Genomic DNA, 21,632 nt, shown 5'->3' with positions numbered 1-21,632 from the left:
GCTAAAATCCATTTTGAATCCTTAAAAGGAAATCACAATAACACCCCAAAATCCTGAGTTTCCTGCTGCATAGGCAACCTAGTCAAACATTCCCACATTCATCGTTTTTATTTATTCATTTATCACATCCCCCGTAAACAGCACATAACGGCCTTTTACAACGAGGGTTTCCAATATTAACAAAGTACAACACAAACATCCATGCCCTGGATAGGGATCACCTACCCAGGCGGGATTCGAACCCACGACCTACGGTTTGGCAGGCGAGGACTTTACCCCACCGCCACCGAGGCCGGTAAATTGGATTTTTTCGTCCATCCCCTTGAAAAACAATAGATCGAGGTTCCACCTTTTTATTTGTACATTCATCAACAGAAATAGAAGAAGAAACGTACATTTAATATGCTTTGCGCAATTCAAGTATTTGAATATTCGAGCAATGATTTAATATTCAAATTCGATATTTGAGTTCGAGAAATCTGCTATTCGACCCATCTCTAGATAAACCCCCCAGAGCTCAGAGAAATTTTTAGGTTCAATCCATTTACTCAATTGGATTGATACTACTAATAGAATAGTGTTATGATTAATAAAATATCCCTCAGAAAGCCATAAAACTCACCATTTTGAACCATTTATCACAAAATTCCGCAATTTATTAATCTCGCACATACCGCTTATCCTGGTGATTATTCTATACCCCCACACACCCCGGTATTAGTTGCACCTAAACTCCCCCCCCCCCCCCACCTTAATTCCTAACTGCGCCCCTGGGCAGGTAGGTTTTGGGATGATCATTCATGGAAATTTTTACGGAAAATGTATTCTGTCTCCTGTGCTTAGAGATGGCGACAATATAAAAATTTCTGTAGTAAAAATATATTCTCTCCGAAACTACATGATAATGCTAATTATTCATAGTTAATTTCCTTGATTAATCTTAGATGCTTTTGTTAAAACAAATTTTCATCTTTGTCTTGTTGCCAAGCGATTTATTTATTTAGTATTATTAAATTAATTTTTTTCCCCCCAAAGCACAAAATGAGCAAAAAAATTGTCAACATTTGTATGCAGACAAAGTGGATTTGGAGCTATCAAATCGTTTAAAATTCATTTTTAGAGATTAAAATTTATTTATTACACTCCATATTCCCACACCCCCCAGTACTTCTCCCCCTCCAATAGTGCTGCTACCCTCTGGCCATGGCCATCCACCGCCCTAACAAGGGGTCCAGCATGGGCCTGTACTTAAGCTCGTCTTGTTTTTTAAATCCTGGATAATTTATCCTACGTTAATGACTCATTCAAGGCCTTCCTCCAAGTTGGCATATGAGATACAAGGAGCAAAATTCAACATAGAGTATGCACCCTGCTACTGAGTAAATGTTGGGAGCTTAGAAAACTTTTTTTGACCGTAACACCTCACAACCATATTGACACACAAAATGAAAATCATAACTTGTAACACTTAGGAGCCCTAAGTCAAGCGTGATTAAAGGTGCCTTCTTTTCCCAAATGGTCTGCTGGGGTGCCCTCCAGCTGCAACAACTTCTCCCACGCATATTTCCACCACCCTTCTTGAGGCTGCTTTGGCTGATGCCTTCTCATACAATGATTGGTGCTAGCATAGCTCTTAAATTAACTAATTGTTCACTATACTGTGAGTAGTCCACTAGGAATCAATTCTGACCGAAAATAATCAATGAAAAATCCCAAGACCTCTTCAACCAACCCCAGGACACTGAGTGGTGGACCAACCTGCCAGGCTCGCTCAGACCACTGGGCTGATTGAGCCTGCTAATGCTTTTGCTGAGTTTGAAGAGTGGGTGGGTACTTACATATTCCACATGAGTGGAGAGGTTGTAATAGACCACTTGAATGTTGGTGGATGGAGGCTCCTTATCTCTTTCCACTGCAATCACCTCAGACAACACAGATAGCCACTGATCCCTGGCCGCTTTGGTGCTGCAAAAGAGACCACAAGAGCTCATTTAGCATACCCTCTTCTTTGGATCCTTCTACTCCTGGCTATAAGTAAGAGAGGGGCCTAACAATTAATGTCTACATACAATTAAAAACAAAAAAAAACTAGAGATGTGGAAATGATCTAATAACTTTCCAGGGTGCTGCAGTTTCCAAAGATTTCACTATTGATAACCCAAGGTTCCACCTTTTCTATGAGAAATTCATCACCAGTCATGCCTCCCTAAATGCAGAATGCCAATTCAATAGGGTGCCCTGGATTGTTTGAAAACTGCATCAACTATGAACGTTTTACACTATGCTATGTATTCATCCTACGAGTTACCATTATGAAATCTGTGACTTCAGGTAGGCTGATCCTCAACTACACAAGTACAAAACTCATCTGACCATCAAAGAGTAATGCTTTCATTATTCTGAAATGGTTGAGAAAATTTGGAAAGGGTCAGCTCAGTACTTTTGTTTCTTATTTCTACCATTTCTTGAGCTTGGAACCAATATTGGAACCAAAGCCAATAAGAATAGCTACTAAAATAATTTGGGCATGAAACTACTTGGAAACTTTTATCAAACAAGGGGATATGAAGGCAAAACACTGAGAAAAGATCTCGAATCCAACCTAAATGTGGCCACAATGTTGGTCGTGGGCCATCCAACGATGAATGAGGTGTCTGGCGAGCACGGCACTTCTGAGAGGTCATCAATGGGCCCAAGGGACAGCCATGCATCCGAAATTCGGACTCGCTCCTTCAGCTTGAAGTGACCCGCAGATCGTGCCTTGGCCACAAGTAGCAGGTCATTGAACAAAAACATGTGCCTCTCCTGGCTCTGCAATCCCTGTAGGACATGAAAAAATGCGTAGTTACAGGCATGACAACACTTTAATTTTTCTTCCATAATCATTAAAAACAACCTTTCCTTCTTTATATATTTTAATTTGCTGTGTTTTAAGAGATCCAAGAATGAAAATTTTGGTGTTATTTCATTTGTATTTCAAACAATTTCTTTTACATAACACAACCAAGAAGTGCCAGCACTTTAATATTTAACTATTATATAAAATAACATATAATATTAACCATATGCTAATAAACACCTTATATACAGTCCAAATGAGTGGTAAATTGATGCTGCATTAATTGAATGTATAATCACTAACCTATACCTCCACTGAAAATAGCCAAACTTTCAGTCTTTAAAGTCCAAGAACAACTATGTGTGTTTGGATTCAACTTCCAGGAAAACTTCAATTAGATCCTCCAAATCTGACTTTGGCAATGGTTCCCGGCAAACTTGATCTAAAAAATCTCAATACTTTCAGCATAGATTTGAACTCCAATAAAAATGGCATGGCCAGGGTCATTTTTCTTTGAAGAATGCTTCAATGCTGAAGGGAGTTCCGCTTGAGCATTTAACATTGAAGTGAGACCTCAGTGTTTTTTCATCTCAAGCAAGAAATGTCAACATGATATCATGGACTATCTCTTGTCTACTTCAGGCAGTGAATTCCACCCAAAAACTAAACCATAAGTAAGTTTAAAATCCACGTGGTAAAATCATAGTACTGAGTATTACACTTAGCAACAGCATTCAAAGACATCTTGGTTCTTAAGATTATGAGGAAACATTTTCTGAGGACACTTTTTCAAGCATTACTACAATATTTCCTAATTGGGTATCGGTCTCGTATCATCTCCACTTGCAGTCAAACGCATAGGTTGGCGAGTTGGAGGGGCAAGGGATGCACTCTAGGGATCCCTCACTATGCAATTGAGGAGCAGGAGTGGGAGGGCTTGATGATTAGAGGAATGATCAGAGGGAGACACTGACCGTTGTGAACTGAACGGGTGACTCCATGATGAACCTTCGTCCAGTGGCATGAGTTCCTGATGCTCGGGATGATGATGATCTCCGGCGGGGGGTCGATTTGCCTGCCCTAGACACCTGCAATGACAAACAAACCCTTGAAATGTCAGACCATGAGAGACACCTGTGATGGTACAAGTGGGGTTGGGCAACACTACACACTAACCACACTAACCACACTAACCTTACCACACTAACTAACTATTTGCCGTAAGATTACCAAAGTGAAGCTATGTCAAGCATAGAATGGGGTATCTAAACGATGGTATTCTTGTCTGCTGCCTGTAGGTAGCAGCCAGGATAAACATGGGGTTGGAACTATGGCCCAATAAAGGACCTCAAAAAGTGCCACAACACCTCAACTCACCATTCAATCAACCATTTGAAGTGTATCGAGAAGTCACAAAATTGTCCACAACTGACAACATTACAAATGAAAGGATCAATAATTTACACTAATAGAATGTGATCGAACACATTTTTTTTGTAAGTATTTGTTTAATTTTAATCTGTTATGTTATGATGGCAGTCATATTCTTTGGTCACAGTTGAGGGTCTCAGCAGTCTTTTTGGCACACATATTCTGCACTCAAAATGACATATCCTCATTCTTTCCTTGCTCTAGATTCAGCGAACACCTATCCATTATAAATAGGCACAACAAAAGTATACAAATAAGGAATTATTATAGCAAATGCTATACACAATTACAAAATATGCATCTGGCCACTTGCACACCCCCATCTCAGAGGCGAAAATAGATTTAGTTCAAAACGAAAGTTTTCACCAAAATTTATTATTTTTTCAAGAAAAAAAGTTTTTTTTTAAAGAACAAAGGTATTGAAATAAGACATGAAACTAAAATATTTTTTTTTTCAAGAAAATAATTTCATAAACTAATAAAGCACCTTAATAATTTTCTTAAAATGTTGGTGTCATTAACCTTTCCTATGCTAAAATGTTATAACTAAAACGGCCACGACCTGCCCTCCCTCCCCCCCCCCACAAGTTTTGATCTGGGCACGCCCATGCATCAGGTATTCGATCCCAACGGAAATACAAATCCGACGTCATACCTACGAAATAAATATTTCGTATCCGTTTCAGGAAAGAGATAGCATGGTGAGAGGGTTAGTCACGAAATCCACCACAACTGCCAAGATTCGAAATGAAGGGAGCCAGAAAAAATTTTAAGGGCAGTAAAGAGTACGGAAATGTAAAAACGCAATGCTTATCGCGCCTGTTAATAGTTATCAACAGGCGCGATAAGGTTCCCTGAATATTCAATGGCATAACTGAACGGCCTTACTTTATTTTATTTTTTTTTCAATTATTTACTTTAATGACATTACTTTAATTAGAGCAGCAACCGAGGGTAAATTCTACGAGATGCAAAAGAGATGAACGTAAACCATGATGTCGAAAATAATTAATGATTTATTTGAAGGAGCAGAAACAAATGAGGGGGAGACGGATGAATGCACTCGTCATGTACCTGCATCTCCATCAGCGGATTACTTGATTTTAAAACGAACTTCTGATACCAATATGAATACGAATTCTAGGAGTCTACATCTAGAACTATCCCGCAAGCCTAAAAAGGCGTACTGCAGGGGGTGTTAGGACACTAGCCGTCTGCATATAAAAAGAAGCTCAAACAAAATGACGACTAGCATTTATGAAAGTTCTTTTTCGCTCGGGGGAAAACGAATTCCATTTTCTATCCGTTCGGCGAAATATCTCTATTAATTTATCTCTTCAGTCGGAAATAGAAATATAGTGGGCCTCTAATATTATGTTCCCCGTGTCGCTCTTAAAGATATCCATTCTCAATCGTTCAAGCAATCTAGCCTAGCGCGCAGCCTCCGAGTCTCCAGCGGCTCCCAGCCTTAATTTGCTTAACATCTGCCTTCCTTTGCATTTTATTCAGTTCGCGGATTAGGTCTTTCTTCACCGGATCCCATATGCTCGCAGTATATTCAAGGTGTGGTCGGACGGGTGCGAAATAGCACCTTTCTTTTACTTTCTCATATGACATTCTTCCCACAATACATTTGAAGAATCCTAATTTCTTCCAGTGGCGGATACAGAAAGCACTCAAGGGGGGGGCGCAAAAGATATATTGAGTTGCCTTTACTTTTATCGCGATAAAAAATAATCAAGTCACAGGCAGAGTAAAATAAAATTTTAATTAAAGTAATTATACACATATATAAGACAATGCCATCTTATGATATAAAAAATTCACAATTGTGGTTCTGCAATGTTTGGCAATACGGCCGGACCCGCAAGGGAGGGGCGCGCGCCCCCCGCGCCCCCCATCTGTATCCGCCACTGATTTCTTCAAGGCTATGCCGCAAATATTCCTAATGTGTTCCCCACGAGAGGTTCGAGGTTAATTCGGGATCAGAGGTCATTAATGTATACAATGAACAAAAGGGGGCCGATTACGCTGCCTTGTGGAACACCTGATATCAATTTAACTACATAAAGAGCTAATTCCGTCAAAAACTACTTTATACGAATGCGACTGAAATAGCAGCGATACGCAACCGAGCGAGACTCGTTGAAGAGAAAATAAGTCAGTTCTCACCACATGGCTCACGTCTTTCTCATACAGGCACAGGGCATCATTCGGGAAGAGGTTCTGAATTCTCTCCAAGTCGCTTTGTAGTTCTCTGTGGGCTGCAGCCTGCTGAAGAAAATACGAAAACATGAAGAATATTGAAATTTTACAATTCAATGAAATCAAATTAAATTAAACAAGATATTTTACAATTAAATAACATACTACTGCTTCAAGGTAAAAAACATAAAATTTTATGATGTCGATAAATGTGTCACGTGGTTCGCGACGCATATCGCCGAAGCTTTTGTCAACCAACTTAAGTAGAGTAATAGCAAATTTTCTGCCTAAAATTGCGTGAATGCATAAAAAGAGAAGCGCACTGAAGTACAAATAGGGTTTCCGCCTCCGAATCTTGGCACATCATCTTCACCACACTGACATGAGAGACAACTGGAAAGAGCCACTTTCACAGTGGCGCAGCGAGGGGGGGGGTTTGGGGGATAAACCCCCCCCCCCCCCAGAGCTCAGAAAATTTTAAGTTAAATCTATTTTACTTAATTGGATTAATATTGCTTATAGAATAGTGTGAGTATTAACAAAATATCCCTCAGAAGGCCGTAAAACTCAACATTTTGAACCATTTATCTAAATTTTTTCTTGCGGACGGCCCCCGCACCTACCGCTTACCCTGGAGGGTATACCACACCCCCAGGCACCCCAATATTAGTTGCGCCTGAAACCCCCCCCTAGCCTTAATTTCTAGCTGCGCCCCTGCACATTCATGGCACTTGACGACGACTGACGGCCAAACCAGCACATCTCAGCCATGCCGCCGTGCACACGTTGAATCTAGGGACTAGGATGGGCAAAAAATACCGGTATTCAGAAGTACAGAGTACTATTTTTTCTACTCCGGTAGTATAGGCCAGTATTAAAAAGCGGTATTACCGTGCCGGTACCAGAAATACCGGTACTAACATGAACATACATAATATAATATATGTTCATAATATGATATAACATGTTCGTATTACATAATACATTAATACGAGGTCGTTCAATAAGTCTTTAGAAAAAGGTAGGAAAACAACATTATTTTAGGCCAATTGCTTTACATTTTTCAACTTTGACTCCTTTTAGCTCTGTAAATTTTAATAGCATTTTAAAAACATTTTTAGCCGTCCAAAAAGTAGAATTTGGGTAAATCCTCAAAATATGCATTATTTTGGGCGATTACGTACTCCATGGACGCAAATCTTTGTCTGCAAAGGTATTTCTTCGAGTTGAGAAACGTAAAGTAAAAAGTCGCTGGGGGTCAAATCATGTGAATACGGTGAATTTTGTTCCAATTGGAACTTCAATTCCGTAATTTTGGCCAATACAACTACATAGGTGTGCAACCGTGCATACTTAGTCTTGTTGAAGGAGGGAGTTTTTCTCTTTCAAATGAGGACACATGTGTTGATTTCTACCTAAAACCGGTCCAATAACGATGCATAATACTCTTCTGCTATCACTTTTCTCTTTTATAAGTCCACGCCAAAATTTCGTTGCTATGACCTGACCATGGATTTCACCATCTGCTTTGGAGCCTGTTCACCTTTAGAATTCCATTGTTTGGACTGTTTTTGTCTCTGTAGAGTAGTGATAAATTCATACTCCATTGAAAGTTATATATCGACGGGAAAAATCCTTAGGATTGCGGCGGAAAAGCGCCAAAGCAGCCTCAGAGTTGACCAAACGATATATCGTTTATTCTCCACGGCGAGCAAACGCGGCAGCCATATTGCCGATATTTTTTTCACACCCAATCTTTCGTGCAAACTTGAAGCGAATGTGCATTGCGATGTGCCTGTTGTCTCAAATATTTTTCGCACTTTGATTTGCGTACAACTTAGAACCATAACGTGGATTTTGTCAATCATTTCGGGCGTAGACACTTCCGAAGGGCGTCCAGAACCATGCCCATTGTTTTGGATGCACGACCACGTTTTAATTCACTTACTCAATCGTAAATATGAGCAAGCACAAAAATAGATGTGACATGAACTTCATACAGCTCAGCTTTGATTTATTTCGGCGTAACCCTTTTAAAAGCAAGTATTTGATCACCGCACAAAACTCAGTTTTATCCATTTTTCTAAACAGATGAAAGTTGTTCACTACAATCGGCAGCAACAATGTAATTATGGCACGGATACAGCTGAAACTGCAACAGCTGACTAGTCAAGAGTGCTGCTAGCTGGGAAAAATTAATTTTTGCTATTAAGTGTGCAATCTCTCGGAAATTCTAAGAACTCATTAAACGAACCTTGCATCTTTTCATGGGTACTACGGCCGATACTTCGACAGCACTGCAATTTTATGTTTTATTAATTCACTAACGTCACTAACAACTAAAACAATTGAGTGCTGATAACATTGCAAGCGAAGTTAATCTTATTGAACAGAAATATTTTTAAAAAAACGGAATAATTAACAGTGTTAGTCAGGATTTGATTTCACGACTGGGATTTTCTCTCTATGAATGTAATATTCCATGACCACTTTGAAGTAATTATAAATAATAAAATATTGAATGAAATATAACTTGCACAGTAATTTTAAGATATTTAAGGCTATTTATCTATTTAAGATCTATTTAGCAACAGCTAATTGGAGCTAAATAGCTAAGAGTAAAAAGTTCAATATTTAGAATCGACGTGTGTTTGGACTTGATCCCAAAGTATAACGAATACATTATTGAAGCCGATGAAGAATAAAATATGAATGAATCATTTTTTATTCGTCAAGTATTAATGGAATTGGCGAATTGGATAAAAGCCATTAGGTATATTATTGCCATTGCTTTATCATTTCACATCATGCTCCATAACTGGTATTTTCCTCGAGAGTGGGACACACAATGTCCTGAAACCATTAAAATGATAACTATGCACCGAAGTAACATAATGATATATGATGAATTTGCTTATTTATTTCTTATTCATTCTAGTAACAAAACCCTGCTTATATTCCCCACTTGTAACGTTCAATATTATAATATTTATAGTTAGCATAATTTCATTTATTAAATCTGTACACCACACAAACCACCACTATTCAAAATTCTTGACGATGCGAACAAATTAATTAAGGTATGACTTAACTTGGGCATGTACGATATAACTGTCTTCGAAGTACAAAAATGGGAATTATTATCGACATCAATGTGGATTTTCAAATGCCTATAGCAGACAACTTGTTATTTTTCGCTTCCTTCCGGAATATTTCAAAGGCCCCATTTTTCCGGCATGTCTAACGAAATGTCAACATGTCAAATGAAATATGAAGATTCTCTGAATTAATCCATCATGATACGAGCATGAAAGGCGACGGAAGAAAAGGAAAAATGTTGCTCGACCCTTCGTTACCAATCGTTTAATTGTCTTCTAATCCCAAAGGGTCTTGCGCGGTGGTCATCGGTCGCGGCGGATCCAGGGAGGAGGGTAGCTGCGGGGGCGCGCCCGGGCGGTTGCCTCCCCCTAATAGGGTGGTTTCCATTTTTTTAAATTGCCTAAATCGAAAGATTATTACTCCTGGAGTACGCATTTCACGCTTATAGATAATTAAATGACGATATCTATTTTTCGCGATTAAATGAAAAGTGAAAATTTTCAAGCGCGCGAAAACGTAACGGCTAAGTATGAATGCTGGGAAAAGCCCGTGTGATGTCTGGCTGCTGCTGAGTGAGGCCACCTGGGTGCGAGGGTATAAACGCCGCTACGATGCAGGCTGCTTGCTGCCGAGCATGGGGTAGCGTAGAGTCCTGCTAGCAGATAGCGCTTAGCTTAAATACGGATTATTGATACCCTATCAAGCGAAAAAAACTTTCCGAACATGGGCAATTTTAAAAGGTGATTATTAAGAAATTTTTCCCTGAGCTCTGTGCCTCATGCATGGATTGTTAATCTAAGACGATGTAGAACTCCTATCTACTCGTATAGCATCTAGGTCCCTGTGACGTCACGTGGAGTGGCATCGCATGGGCGCCAGATGTTTAAACAACTAAATGTTTTTGGCGAAAGTGGGATAAGTTATTTAAAAATTTTATGTCTGGATTACAATCTTTTCCCCAGTTTTAAGAATGATCCTATGGGGCTAATATCAGCAGATTATATTCAACAAGTTGTGAAAAATAATGGAAAATATGTTAATAAATTTTAAAATATGGACTTAAAAATATTATGTGAAGACGCAAGAAAAATTCTGCAAGGATACACCAATAACTGAATTGTATGTAACTTTTAAAAATTTTGCCTTGTTTTCAGAAAAAAATTGCTCCTGTATAAAAAAAAGGTACTTGTAAAAATGTACTTGTAATTAAGGAGATCTAAATGCTGTGACCAATAAAATGTATGAAAAAAAAATCTGGCCTTTTTCAAACGAGGTTAAAATTGACCATTGACATTCGTCTAAACTGGGATTTCTAAAACCAAACAATTTGTATATTATGAATACACTAATGGTGGGTAACGAATCGCAATTAATGACTTTCGTTTTCTTTGATGAAGGAAACTACCCTACAACTGAATTTAACATGTACCGAATTTTCTTTAAAAAATTCTGCACATTGTTTTTATTACGCAACGGCCGACGATTAAGAATGAACCTGACCATTAGCAAGCAAGAAATATAAGTCTGCATAAAACTATGATAACAATAAAACGTGTTCAATATTCACCGCTAGGTTACATCGATACGCATTCAAGAAATGAAATAAGGAACGCAAAATGTTGTACATGGCAATAAGCTAACCTTTTTAAGTACCTTAAGGTAATTTAAGAACCTTAATAAGGTAACCCTTTTTAAGTACCTTTCTTATTTTCCCATCATTTTACGGTACTTTTAGAAAACCATGAGTTTGAGGCAAGCGTTATCATTATTGATATAAAAGATATTTCATGTCACAGAAGACAAAAAAATCAAAGTAATTGAGCCTAAAAAATTTATTTATTTCTCCTGCAAAATAAATGGAACAAATCGAAATATATTTGAGCGGAGTAATTAGGCAAGGATATCACCGATTCTAGTAACGTAAAATTTTAAAATAGTGTCCTTACATTAAACGAGTGTAAACATATATTTGCTCACGAAGAGAGAACAAAGATTCAAATAATTAGAGCCTTTTCGGGCACAAAGAGGGTGCTTTTCATTCGTCCAAAGTCTGTGTCAGACGGACACCATCAGGGCTTTGAATAAGAAGATTTATTCATTACATGGTAGACGTTCTGATGACGCTGGTAAAAACGCTGGCTGTAGGGAAAGCACTCGCCTGATGGAGTTCCCGAGAGAACTTCACACAAAATACGCCACGAAAACAATAAAACTTAAAACGCATCACCGAAATTTTTTGTACGACGTTGACTTCGACAACTACGTCAGTATCACAGCGCCTCCAATATATTTTTTAATGAGTTTCCGTAAAAAAAAGCCTTTCAATGACTTTTTCAGTGTATTCTCTCGGCCTGGTATTCTAATTTGCCAACTGGGGACTCATTCATGAGCAATAAGGTTGTAACACTGTTATTATGTTATTGTAATTATGTTATATTCCAACCTCCTTGATCCTGAGAGAGAGACTAACATTGACTTGCGCATGGCGACCGTACTCCCCTCTCAGATTCTCATCAAACCTTTGAAAGGAAACGAGGGGTACTAAGTAGTCAGCGTGGCCGAAGTCGAACAATTCCTTCAACTTCGAGTAGAATCTATTCGATAAAGAATGATTTCAAGCGATCGTCATATTAACACTGATTGTTCAACGTTTTACACGTTTCGGGGACAACTATGATCGACGAAAATATGAATTTTGCCGTGAGTACTAATGGTCATACCATGTGGATTCCTAATAAATAATGCGCAAATTCCCCGCAGGAATTGTAGAGCCTGTCGTGCAGTGGCTTTTTTTTAAGTTCTGTGAAATATTTCCCCTTCCTCTACGATGCATGATGATTTGGTTTGAGCTCTCAAAGATGCAAATGTCCTCTACACAATATATACTGTAGATGTATGGAAAATTGATGCCGTATACAGAATGTATACCTTTGGCCTAATACATGGTTTAAATAATGTAGACAATTTGAAGATATTACATTTGAGTGCACTTATTTTTTAAACTCATCTAAATCTCCTAGTAAAGTCGCATCATTCAATTTACATATACATATAAAAATGCAGGGAGGTTGGATATACCGCACACGCTACGAAAATATATACACGACGTTCTACCGTCCCCTACTTCAGATAATTGCACAGTAGACCTTATCTAGATATACTGCGTATATGTATAAGCTTTTGGGTGTGCTGTGTGGGATGTATACCGTTTCTCCCTACATTTGACGCAAACATCGTCATCGCCTCGTCTGACGGGATGCTCACCACTCAATCATTAAACCCACACGGATGTTGCTCTATGCCAATGACTCAGTAAACTCGACGGATTCCCGAGAAACATGAAGCTTAAATATAACTGACGCCGCGGAAGTCTTGGCACGTAACACCTCATCATTTCATGATTTATTTACATTTTCCTAAGCTAGGAAAGAAAGAAAGATATTCCAAATATGTGTTTAAAAATAAAAATGCGGGCTCGCGGTTAAACCCCTTAGGCCACACAGAACAGGGGCGCAGCTAGGAATTATGGCTGGGGGGGGGGTTTAGGTGCAACTAATACCGGGGTGTGTTGGGGTTGGTATACTCACCAGGATAAGCGGTATGTGCGAGATTAATAAATTGCGGAATTTTAAGATAAATGGTTCAAAACGGTGAGTTTTACAGCTTTCTGAGGGATATTTTATTAATCTGTACACTATTCTATTAGTAATATCAATCCAATTAAGTAAAGTTGATTAAACTTGAAAATTTCTCTGAGCTCTGGGGGGCGGGGGTTTATCTCCCAATATCCCCCCTCGCTGCGCTACTGACACAATACTTCCACAGGGTTGCAGGTCGACCTCTAGGCTAAGGGCTTAGGCTGCGATATATGGAGTTCAAACGTCGAGTGAGGAGATATGGACGAAGAGCGACGGCATTCCGAGGTGTTATGGGTATCGAAATGATACAGAAAGCCTGTGAAGGTGCCGCACAGTAGGCTGAAATCGAAACAGCCAAAATCTTCTCTGTTTGAGAGTTTAGAGCTGGGAAATTTTCACATCATCATGCAAATGAAGTGAAAAATACAAATTCAAGGTCACAAATTCCTAAACCAATCACAGACGACGTTGAAACAAAATGGCGACAATGCGCGTCGTAAGGTCTCTCTCAATCGCCATTGAATTCACTATCTCAGTATTAAAGAATTTAGAAGATCTGAAACAAAACTCAGCCGTCAATTCTAATATACGTTTTCCATTTTTAATGATTCTATAATTTCTACAAATTAACGTTAAAACGAAGTGAAGGACTTCTAAAATCCAAACTTTTTGTGGACATAAATCATTATAACTCAAGTAAAATATTTTAACTGTTCTTCTACGCAGAAAACCTACATACATTACCTTATTTTGAGAATTAAATTTTAAGTGCATGCATAATTAAAATTGAATTCACCGAGGAATTTCGCGAGTCTCTAAAAAATGAAAGATCGGTGTTTCGCAGCGGGTGGGTGCACTGTTGAGTTCACTTTTGAAGTTTGAGGCGAAAGGGAGGGGTTTTCACAAAAGCAGTAAGAACAGGGCCGGCTCTAGACAGGTTCCAGTCGAAGCGAACAACATTCCACCCCCAGACCCCTTAGCCTCGTCTCTAGTCTTGTTTGATCAGTACTGAACGTTGCACTGATCACAGGCGCCCCCTTCCGCTTGGCGCCCCACATAGATATTGCTATCCGCTCAGACCGGCCCTAAAGGCCGTTTTACACGGTACACGGAATTGCGCAGTCTGACGTACGTGTGAAGGCGCAATCAAAATTGCGTCGTGTAAAGCGGTGAATTGCAAGAACACATGCGAGAATGCGTGGATGCGAGACGGCAAAATAGCCCCTGTTCTAATTTCGTTCATGCATTCGCGCAATTCCACGCCATTTTAGAAATTAATGCAGCTCTAACCTGCGCAATTCCGTGTACCGTGTAAAACGGCCTTTAGAGAGAGAAGAGCTAACCCCGACTTTCCGTGCCAATCAATTGGATATCGTTGACGAATCCAATGCAACAAAGCCACCATTTAATACCGACACAATTTGTTATTTCCCCACTTTGAAACATGTCACGAACAACATTCTTTCCTGTTCCACGCGAACACCATCCTGCTCGTCTTTTCCATCATTTGGAAGCAAGTCGTTTCCTAAGTGCGCTCTGCTCAAGCTTAGTACTTCAGCCTTACAAGAAACATAATCCTCAATTATTTAAAAAAATATCCAAAAACATTTTCATGCGAAGAGAGCGAATTTATTACTTAGCAAACCGTCTTATTCTGAAGGAGCAATTAAGCACTCGAGTGCCTTCGAGCAGTGGATGGGGGGGTTTTGGGGGATGAAACCCCCCCCCCCAGAGCTCAGAGAAACTTTAAAGTTTAATCCATTTTACTTATCTGGATCAGTATTGCTTTTAGAATAAAGATAGGACTTATCACATATCCCTCAGAAAGGCGTAAAACTCGCCATTTGGAACCATTATTCTTCAAATTTTTCTGGAGGAGGGCCCCCGCAACTCCTGCTACCCTGATAGGTATGCAATACCCCCACACCCGAAAGTATTAGTTGCGCCTAAAACCCCCCTAGCCCTAACTCCTAGCTGCGCCCCTGCCTTCGAGTACCCATTGGACAGGAAAAGACGTTTCGCACGAGAAGGGGTTATAAACTTGTTCCTGACGTATTTCAATAGCTTCACAGAAAGATAACCGTTGCATCCAAGGGAAGGTATGAAATTTCCTAAGCAGCTGATGCCATATCAATAAGAGCTGATGCCAGAAATGTTCATGTCGCTAATCTATCCATGATAAAAAAGGAAACGATTCATTCGCGAAAATGTGAATTTATAAGAAACATTATATTTTATAGGTATTAAATATTTCAGAGGAATATAAAAAGTTGCTTTGAATTTAGGAGGTGTTGATCGGATAACTGTGAAAATTCATGCAACAAGCCCAGGATGAAAACGAACGTGTACAGAAAGTCCATTAAGTTATGTAATAAATCGAAAGAACTTGAAGCAAAAGAAAGTTACGCAGCACAACGCTCAATAACCAAGAAATCAATGCGAACTGCATTTGGAAAGTTCAAGAAAGAAGTACTCGGTGAATTAGTCGACTAAAATCCGAAATCCTTGTGGTCGTACGCGGGTGAGCTTCAGGGAAAACATTCAACCGTAGATTCGTTATTTGATACTTGTCACCGAAAATATTGACAAAGCTAACACGTTAAATTCCCATTTCGAAAGTTCATACACTACAGACGATACTGTATTTATTTTAGACATCCCATATACTGAGGAATCGATGGACGAAATCTCTATACAACGTGATGGGATAACTAAACAACTACAATCGATTAAGAATAGTAAATCTCCGGGTTCGTACGGAATGAATACCTGCGCGTGTCCTCAAGGATTTAGCTCCACAGATCGCACCTTACTTAGAGATAATAATCAAAAAGGTACCGCTAGACAAGAAAATTGCAAGTGTTACACCGACATTGATAAAGAGAAATAGACATGACCCAGGTAACTATCGTCCAATCTTATTAACATCGATTATAGGCAATATACTTGAGCATATCGTCTTTAGCAATATCATGACTTTCTTGGACAGACGTAACTTCCTCCATGAGTGTCACCACGGATTCTGCAAAGGTTAGCTCCACAGATCGCACCTTACTTAGAGATAATAATCAACAAGGTACCGCTAGACAGGAAAATTGCAAGTGTTACACCGATATTGATAAAGAGAAATAGACATGACCCAGGTAACTATCGTCCAATCTCATTAACATCGATTATAGGCAATATACTTGAGCATATCGTCTTTAGCAATATCATGACTTTCTTGGACAGACATAACTTACTCCATGAGTGTCACCACGGATTCCGCAAAGGTAGCACAGCTCGCGCTCTTCCTTCACGATGTTCTAAAATCTGGTGAATCGAAAAGACAAGTAGACGAATTATTTCTGTATTTTAAGAAAGCTTTCGACACGGTACCTCACAACAAACTTTTATACAAATTACAGTCAAGCGGAATAAACGAAACAGTGGTAAACCGGATACGCGACTTTCTCAGTGATCGTAAACAAAAAGTAGTTCTTGGCGGAATTAGCTCTGATGTAGTAAAAGTTACATCAGGTGTTCCACATGGAAGCGTAATCGGCCCCATTTTGTTCATTATATACATTTATGATCTCTGCTCCCGCATTATCAGTGAAATACGTTTATTTGCTGATGATGCAGCCATCTATCGTGAAATTAGTGATCACTCTGACCATGAAATTCTATCCTCGGACTTAAACAACGTTCATTTGTGGAGCCAGGAGTGGGGACTCGACCTTAATCTGAGCAAATGCATGGCGGTACATTTATTGCGGATATTGCGGAATAACCATGTTTATGCTGTGGATGGTATTAACATAAAGGCAACAGACGAAATGAAGTACCTGGGAGTTACGATAACCTCGAAGCTCTCGTGGGGAACACATATAAGGAATATTTGCGGCACAGCCCAGAAGAAATTAGGATTCGTCACGCGTATTGTGGGAATATTTTCGGATGAGAAAGTAAAAGAAAGGTGCTATTTCGCACTTATCCGACCACACCTTGAATATGCAGCGAGCGTATGGGATCCGGTGCAGAAAGACTTAATCCGCGAACTGAATAGAAAAAGGAAGACTGCACGATTCGTCAAAAACTGCTACGGGCGTACAGACAGAATGGTTATCAGATCAGTTATTACAGGTTATCCAGATGTTGAACGAATTAGGCTGGGAGCCGCTGGAGACTCGGAGGCTGCGCGCTAGGCTTAGATTGCTAGAACAATTGAGAATGGATATCTTTAAGAACGACAAGGAGAACATAATATTAGAGCCACACTATATTTCCAGGTCCAAATAGATGCGATAAATTAAGAGATATTTTGCCGAACGGATAGTTATGGGAATTCGTTTTTCCCCCGAACCATAAAGGACTTTAATAAATGCTAGTCCTCACTTCGTTTGAGCACTTCATTTTTATGTGTAAACGTCTGGTGTCCTAACACCCCCTTCCACACGCCTTTTAGGCGGCTTGCGGGGAGTTATGTAGATGTATATATATGAGAATAGGAGAGATGCTTCGCTTCAATAAACCAATGTCAGTAGAAGTTATAGGGAGAAGAAAAATGGTTAAGAACGAGCCATGTATCACGGATGAAGTCATATACCAAATTAAAGAAAGGGTAAAGTATAAGAATGCCTAAATCGAAGAAGGAAATTGGCTAAAAGAGAATAAGGAAGGAGATTTTCCGCAAAGCGAGGAATGCTAGAGACGCGTGGATGATGAACCTACGCGAAGATTTGCAAAATAACTTCGTTCGAGGTAAAGTGGAAACTGAAGTGTAGAATTCGTGTGGAATTGTGAAGAACCATTTCAAGGAACGGAATGTAAAATTTAACATCATAAGGGACAGGGGTGAAAACGATTTGATTGAAAACAGACATAGTGAAGAGGTTGAAAGAATACCAAGAAGAGTTATACAACAGATTTTACTTACAGAAACAGGACTTATTGCAAAGATCGTGGAAGATGAAAGTGAAGTAGAAACAGATGACATGAAATTCAATGCTTAGAATTCTGAAAGAAATCGGAATGATCTACGATGATCGTTGAAATGTTCGTAGTTTCCATAAAAAACAAGTACCTGTGATCAAATGTGGACCCAACAGTGCTGAAGCAAGAATAAGAAAAGGGGTGGTTCACTTTCCCCATAATGTTTAATATTTACATACAGAAAGTCATGAATGAAATCAAGGAGAAAGCTTTGGGTGTCAATATCCACGGAGAAAAAATTAGTATGCTGCAATTTGCTGACGACATAGCACTCATAGCCGAGACAGAGAAGGATTTAAAGAAGACTTTGGCAAATATGGAAAGGACAATGCTGAAAATAAACAAAAAGAATACTATTAATGCAGCAAATACAGTATGCAGCAAAAGAGAGGAGGCTAAGACAAATATTAACCTAGGAAAGCATAAGCTTGAAGAGGTGAAAGAGTTTTCGTACCTGAGAGGACAAATTACCAGCGATGGACGAATCAAGAAAGAAATAGTCAGTAGAATAGCGCAGGCGAAGAGGGCTTTCTACAAAAAGAAGAGTCTCCTTACAGCTAAGAATACAAGCAAAGAAGTCAGGAAACAATTCATCAGATATGGAGCATGTTTCTATATGGAAGCGAGGCTTGGACGTTGAAAGTCGCAGAGAAGTCAAGAGTGGAAGCATTCGAAATGTGGCGCTACCGAAGAATGATTATGATAAAATGGATTGATCGTGTAAGTGATGAGGAAGTGCTAAGAAGTGTGGGAGAAAAGAGAAGCCTCCTAAAAACCTTAAGCGGAAGACGGAACAACTTAGTTGAACACATTTTGAGGCATGATGGCCTGATAAAGACAATCGTTGAAGGACAAGTGGAAGGGAAGAAGGGCTAAGGACGGCCCCGAATGAGTTGCATAGGACAGGTTATAAAGGATGTAAAAGAAAAGAAATATGTCGCTTTGAAAAGGTTAGTGGATAGGAGAGAGGAATGGAGAGCTACGTCAAACCTAAGTTAAGGTTGTTGACTAACGATGATGATGAGACAGTAGAGCTTAGAGATTCAGAATGTCTTTTTCCACGATCAATAAGAGACTGTAACGGCAGCAGTAGAAATCACAAATAGACTAGATAACTTGTATTGTAGCTTACTAACTTATGTATACATTAAAGCATGTTTCTGAATTTTCTTACTATCTCTAAAAGCATGTTCTGTGTGTTCTTCTTTTATTGGCAGAAAACCATTATGAGTAGTTGGCAAGTTTTGCCTTTGAATGAATGCGATAGTATAATTCGTTAGCATGCGTAACGTTTTTTGTACTGTGGTGTGCATGAGGGAATCCTATTGCATGCTGCATGCTGGTGATATCACCCCCTGCCAAACACCCTAGCGGTGGCTCGCAAGGTATTATGTAGATGTAGATGTACTGACGCACAAAGAAATAGTATGCCGCGAATAGCTGAGGGCATAGCAGTCATATCCGAGACAGAGAAGAATTTGAAGAAGAATCTGATAAAATGAAAAGGACAATGGTCAGGCATCAGCTGAAAATCAACAAAACGAAAACTAAGATGTAAGTTTGCATAGCAGAGAGGAGACTGGGATTAATGTTGCACTATGAAAGTAAAGGCTTGGAGATGTGAAAGAGTTTCGCTACCAAGGAAGCCGAATAACCAACAACGGACGAAGCGAGAAAGAAATAGTCAGTACAATAGCGCAGGCGAAGAGGGCTTTCATCAAAAAGAATTTTCTTACAGCTGAGAACGAGAGCAAAGAAGTGAGGAAACAATTCATCAGATGCTACATAAGAATCATGTTTCCGTATGGGAGCGTGGCTAAGACGTTGACAGCAGCACAGAAGTCAAGGGTGGAAGCATTCGAAAAGTGATGCTTCCGAAGAATGAAGAACATGTCGGATCGTGGTGATTGAAAAATAGACTAAAACCTATTAGATAAATTCAAGAGCAGAGTATTTCGCAGAGCAGTGTAGTGCGTTTCTGACGAAGGTGGCTATATATTACGAACGCAAATATACTACGGTCAATCAGGCCATATAAATAAAATAAATGAGATGGACTGTAGAACAGACAGATTCAGAATACCTTTTTTCCACGATCAATAAGAGACTATAACGGCAGCATTAGAACTCACCAATAGGTAAGATGACCTGTAGTGTAGTCTACTATTTTATGTATACCTTAATGCACGTTTATGAATTTTTTTTATTATCTCTAACAGCACGTTTTGTGAGTTCTTCCCTTATTGATAGAAAAACATAATGAGTAGTTGACAAGTTTTGCCTTTGAATGAATGTGATAGTATAATTTGTTAGCATGCGTACCAAAAAAATCGTCTGAGTGCGTAATGAAGAAGTAGTAAGAAGAGTTGGGGAAAAGATAAGTCTTCAAAGGTACAACGTAGTCGGCCACATCATGACACATGATGGCCGGATGAAGACAATCGTCGAAGGACAGGTGGACGGGAAGAAGGGCAAAGGACGGCCCCGAATGAGTTACATAGGACAGGTTATGAAAAATGTAAACGAGAAGAAATACCTCAGAATGAAAAGGCTAGCAAGTATGAGAATGGAATGGAGAGCTGTGTCAAACTAATCTTACAATTTTTGACTAATGGTGATAAAAACTTGGGACGCGAATGGGTTAAATTACTTTCGTAATCAGTATAAGTAATTTTTATTTAATAGCTGAAATAATAATAATAATTGACCAGGAATATCGGTGGGGCAAAGAGCACCAAAAAGGGACTACGTCAAGGAAAATTTAGTTTCGGGAGATCGGTCGTGAAACGACGAAATCGCTAACTTGCTATTCATTCCTATTCACGCTCTGAGTCTTTATTACGCTTCCTGCGGATTTTGTGGTTAGGATTTTGCAAAAAACTCCCACAAGAGAACGCTTTCATCGCCGCATCTCAAATAGTCGAGGCGACGAGAGATAGCAACAAAGATAGCATAAAACAGTGAAATCTCTCACACGAAAGGCCACCTATAAATTTAACGGCCAAATTTTTCGCCATCACAAGAGCTGAAAGCCCACTTATAAATCATTTATTTAGGCACAAAACTATATTCATGGGAATTAGAACCCTAGGAATAAACAATTGAAAAGTCTAAAACTGAATAACTAATGCTCAGCAAACACTGATCATTCTCCAAAACACAGAAGAGCGACCACAGATTTACAAATGCCTAAAAGTTAAAAGTAAAGGTAAAAGTATCTGTTTCGCTTCGGTTTACAGACAGAATTTTCATAAAAATATCAAAATTCAGAAGTGCAAAAAAGCCCTCGTTTCGAAGTTACAACAAAATTACTAGTCCAGGAAATGAAGTTCATAAAGTGCAAAACCTTGCAATTTTTTTTCAAACTGAATCGATATGCATAAAATTTGGGACTAGACTAACCCTACCCTCTACTTCAAAATCTATACTATGGCAATGGGCGCTCT

The 21,632-nt window shown here is 39.2% G+C and overlaps 1 protein-coding gene across 4 annotated transcripts in view; it reads right to left on the bottom strand.

Annotated features, from left to right (window-relative positions):
* The window catches only part of LOC124170795 (rho GTPase-activating protein 20-like), a 109,037-nt gene that overhangs the window by 10,081 nt on the left and 77,324 nt on the right, over positions 1 to 21,632 (bottom strand). For 2 of the 4 annotated variants that reach the window (XM_046549758.1, XM_046549761.1), the window contains 4 exons: positions 6,443 to 6,544; positions 3,814 to 3,927; positions 2,603 to 2,820; positions 1,839 to 1,965 (listed from right to left, as the gene is read on the bottom strand). In XM_046549758.1, coding sequence (XP_046405714.1) covers positions 1,839 to 1,965; positions 2,603 to 2,820; positions 3,814 to 3,927; positions 6,443 to 6,544 — 561 coding nt within the window. The remainder of the gene's footprint in view (positions 1 to 1,838; positions 1,966 to 2,602; positions 2,821 to 3,813; positions 3,928 to 6,442; positions 6,545 to 21,632) is intronic. The other 2 variants (XM_046549759.1, XM_046549762.1) reach the window with 1 other exon arrangement.

Source organism: Ischnura elegans, chromosome X (assembly GCF_921293095.1).
Source record: "Ischnura elegans chromosome X, ioIscEleg1.1, whole genome shotgun sequence".
Lineage (NCBI taxonomy): Eukaryota > Metazoa > Arthropoda > Insecta > Odonata > Coenagrionidae > Ischnura > Ischnura elegans.
This window is presented reverse-complemented; position numbering and strand designations above follow the sequence as displayed.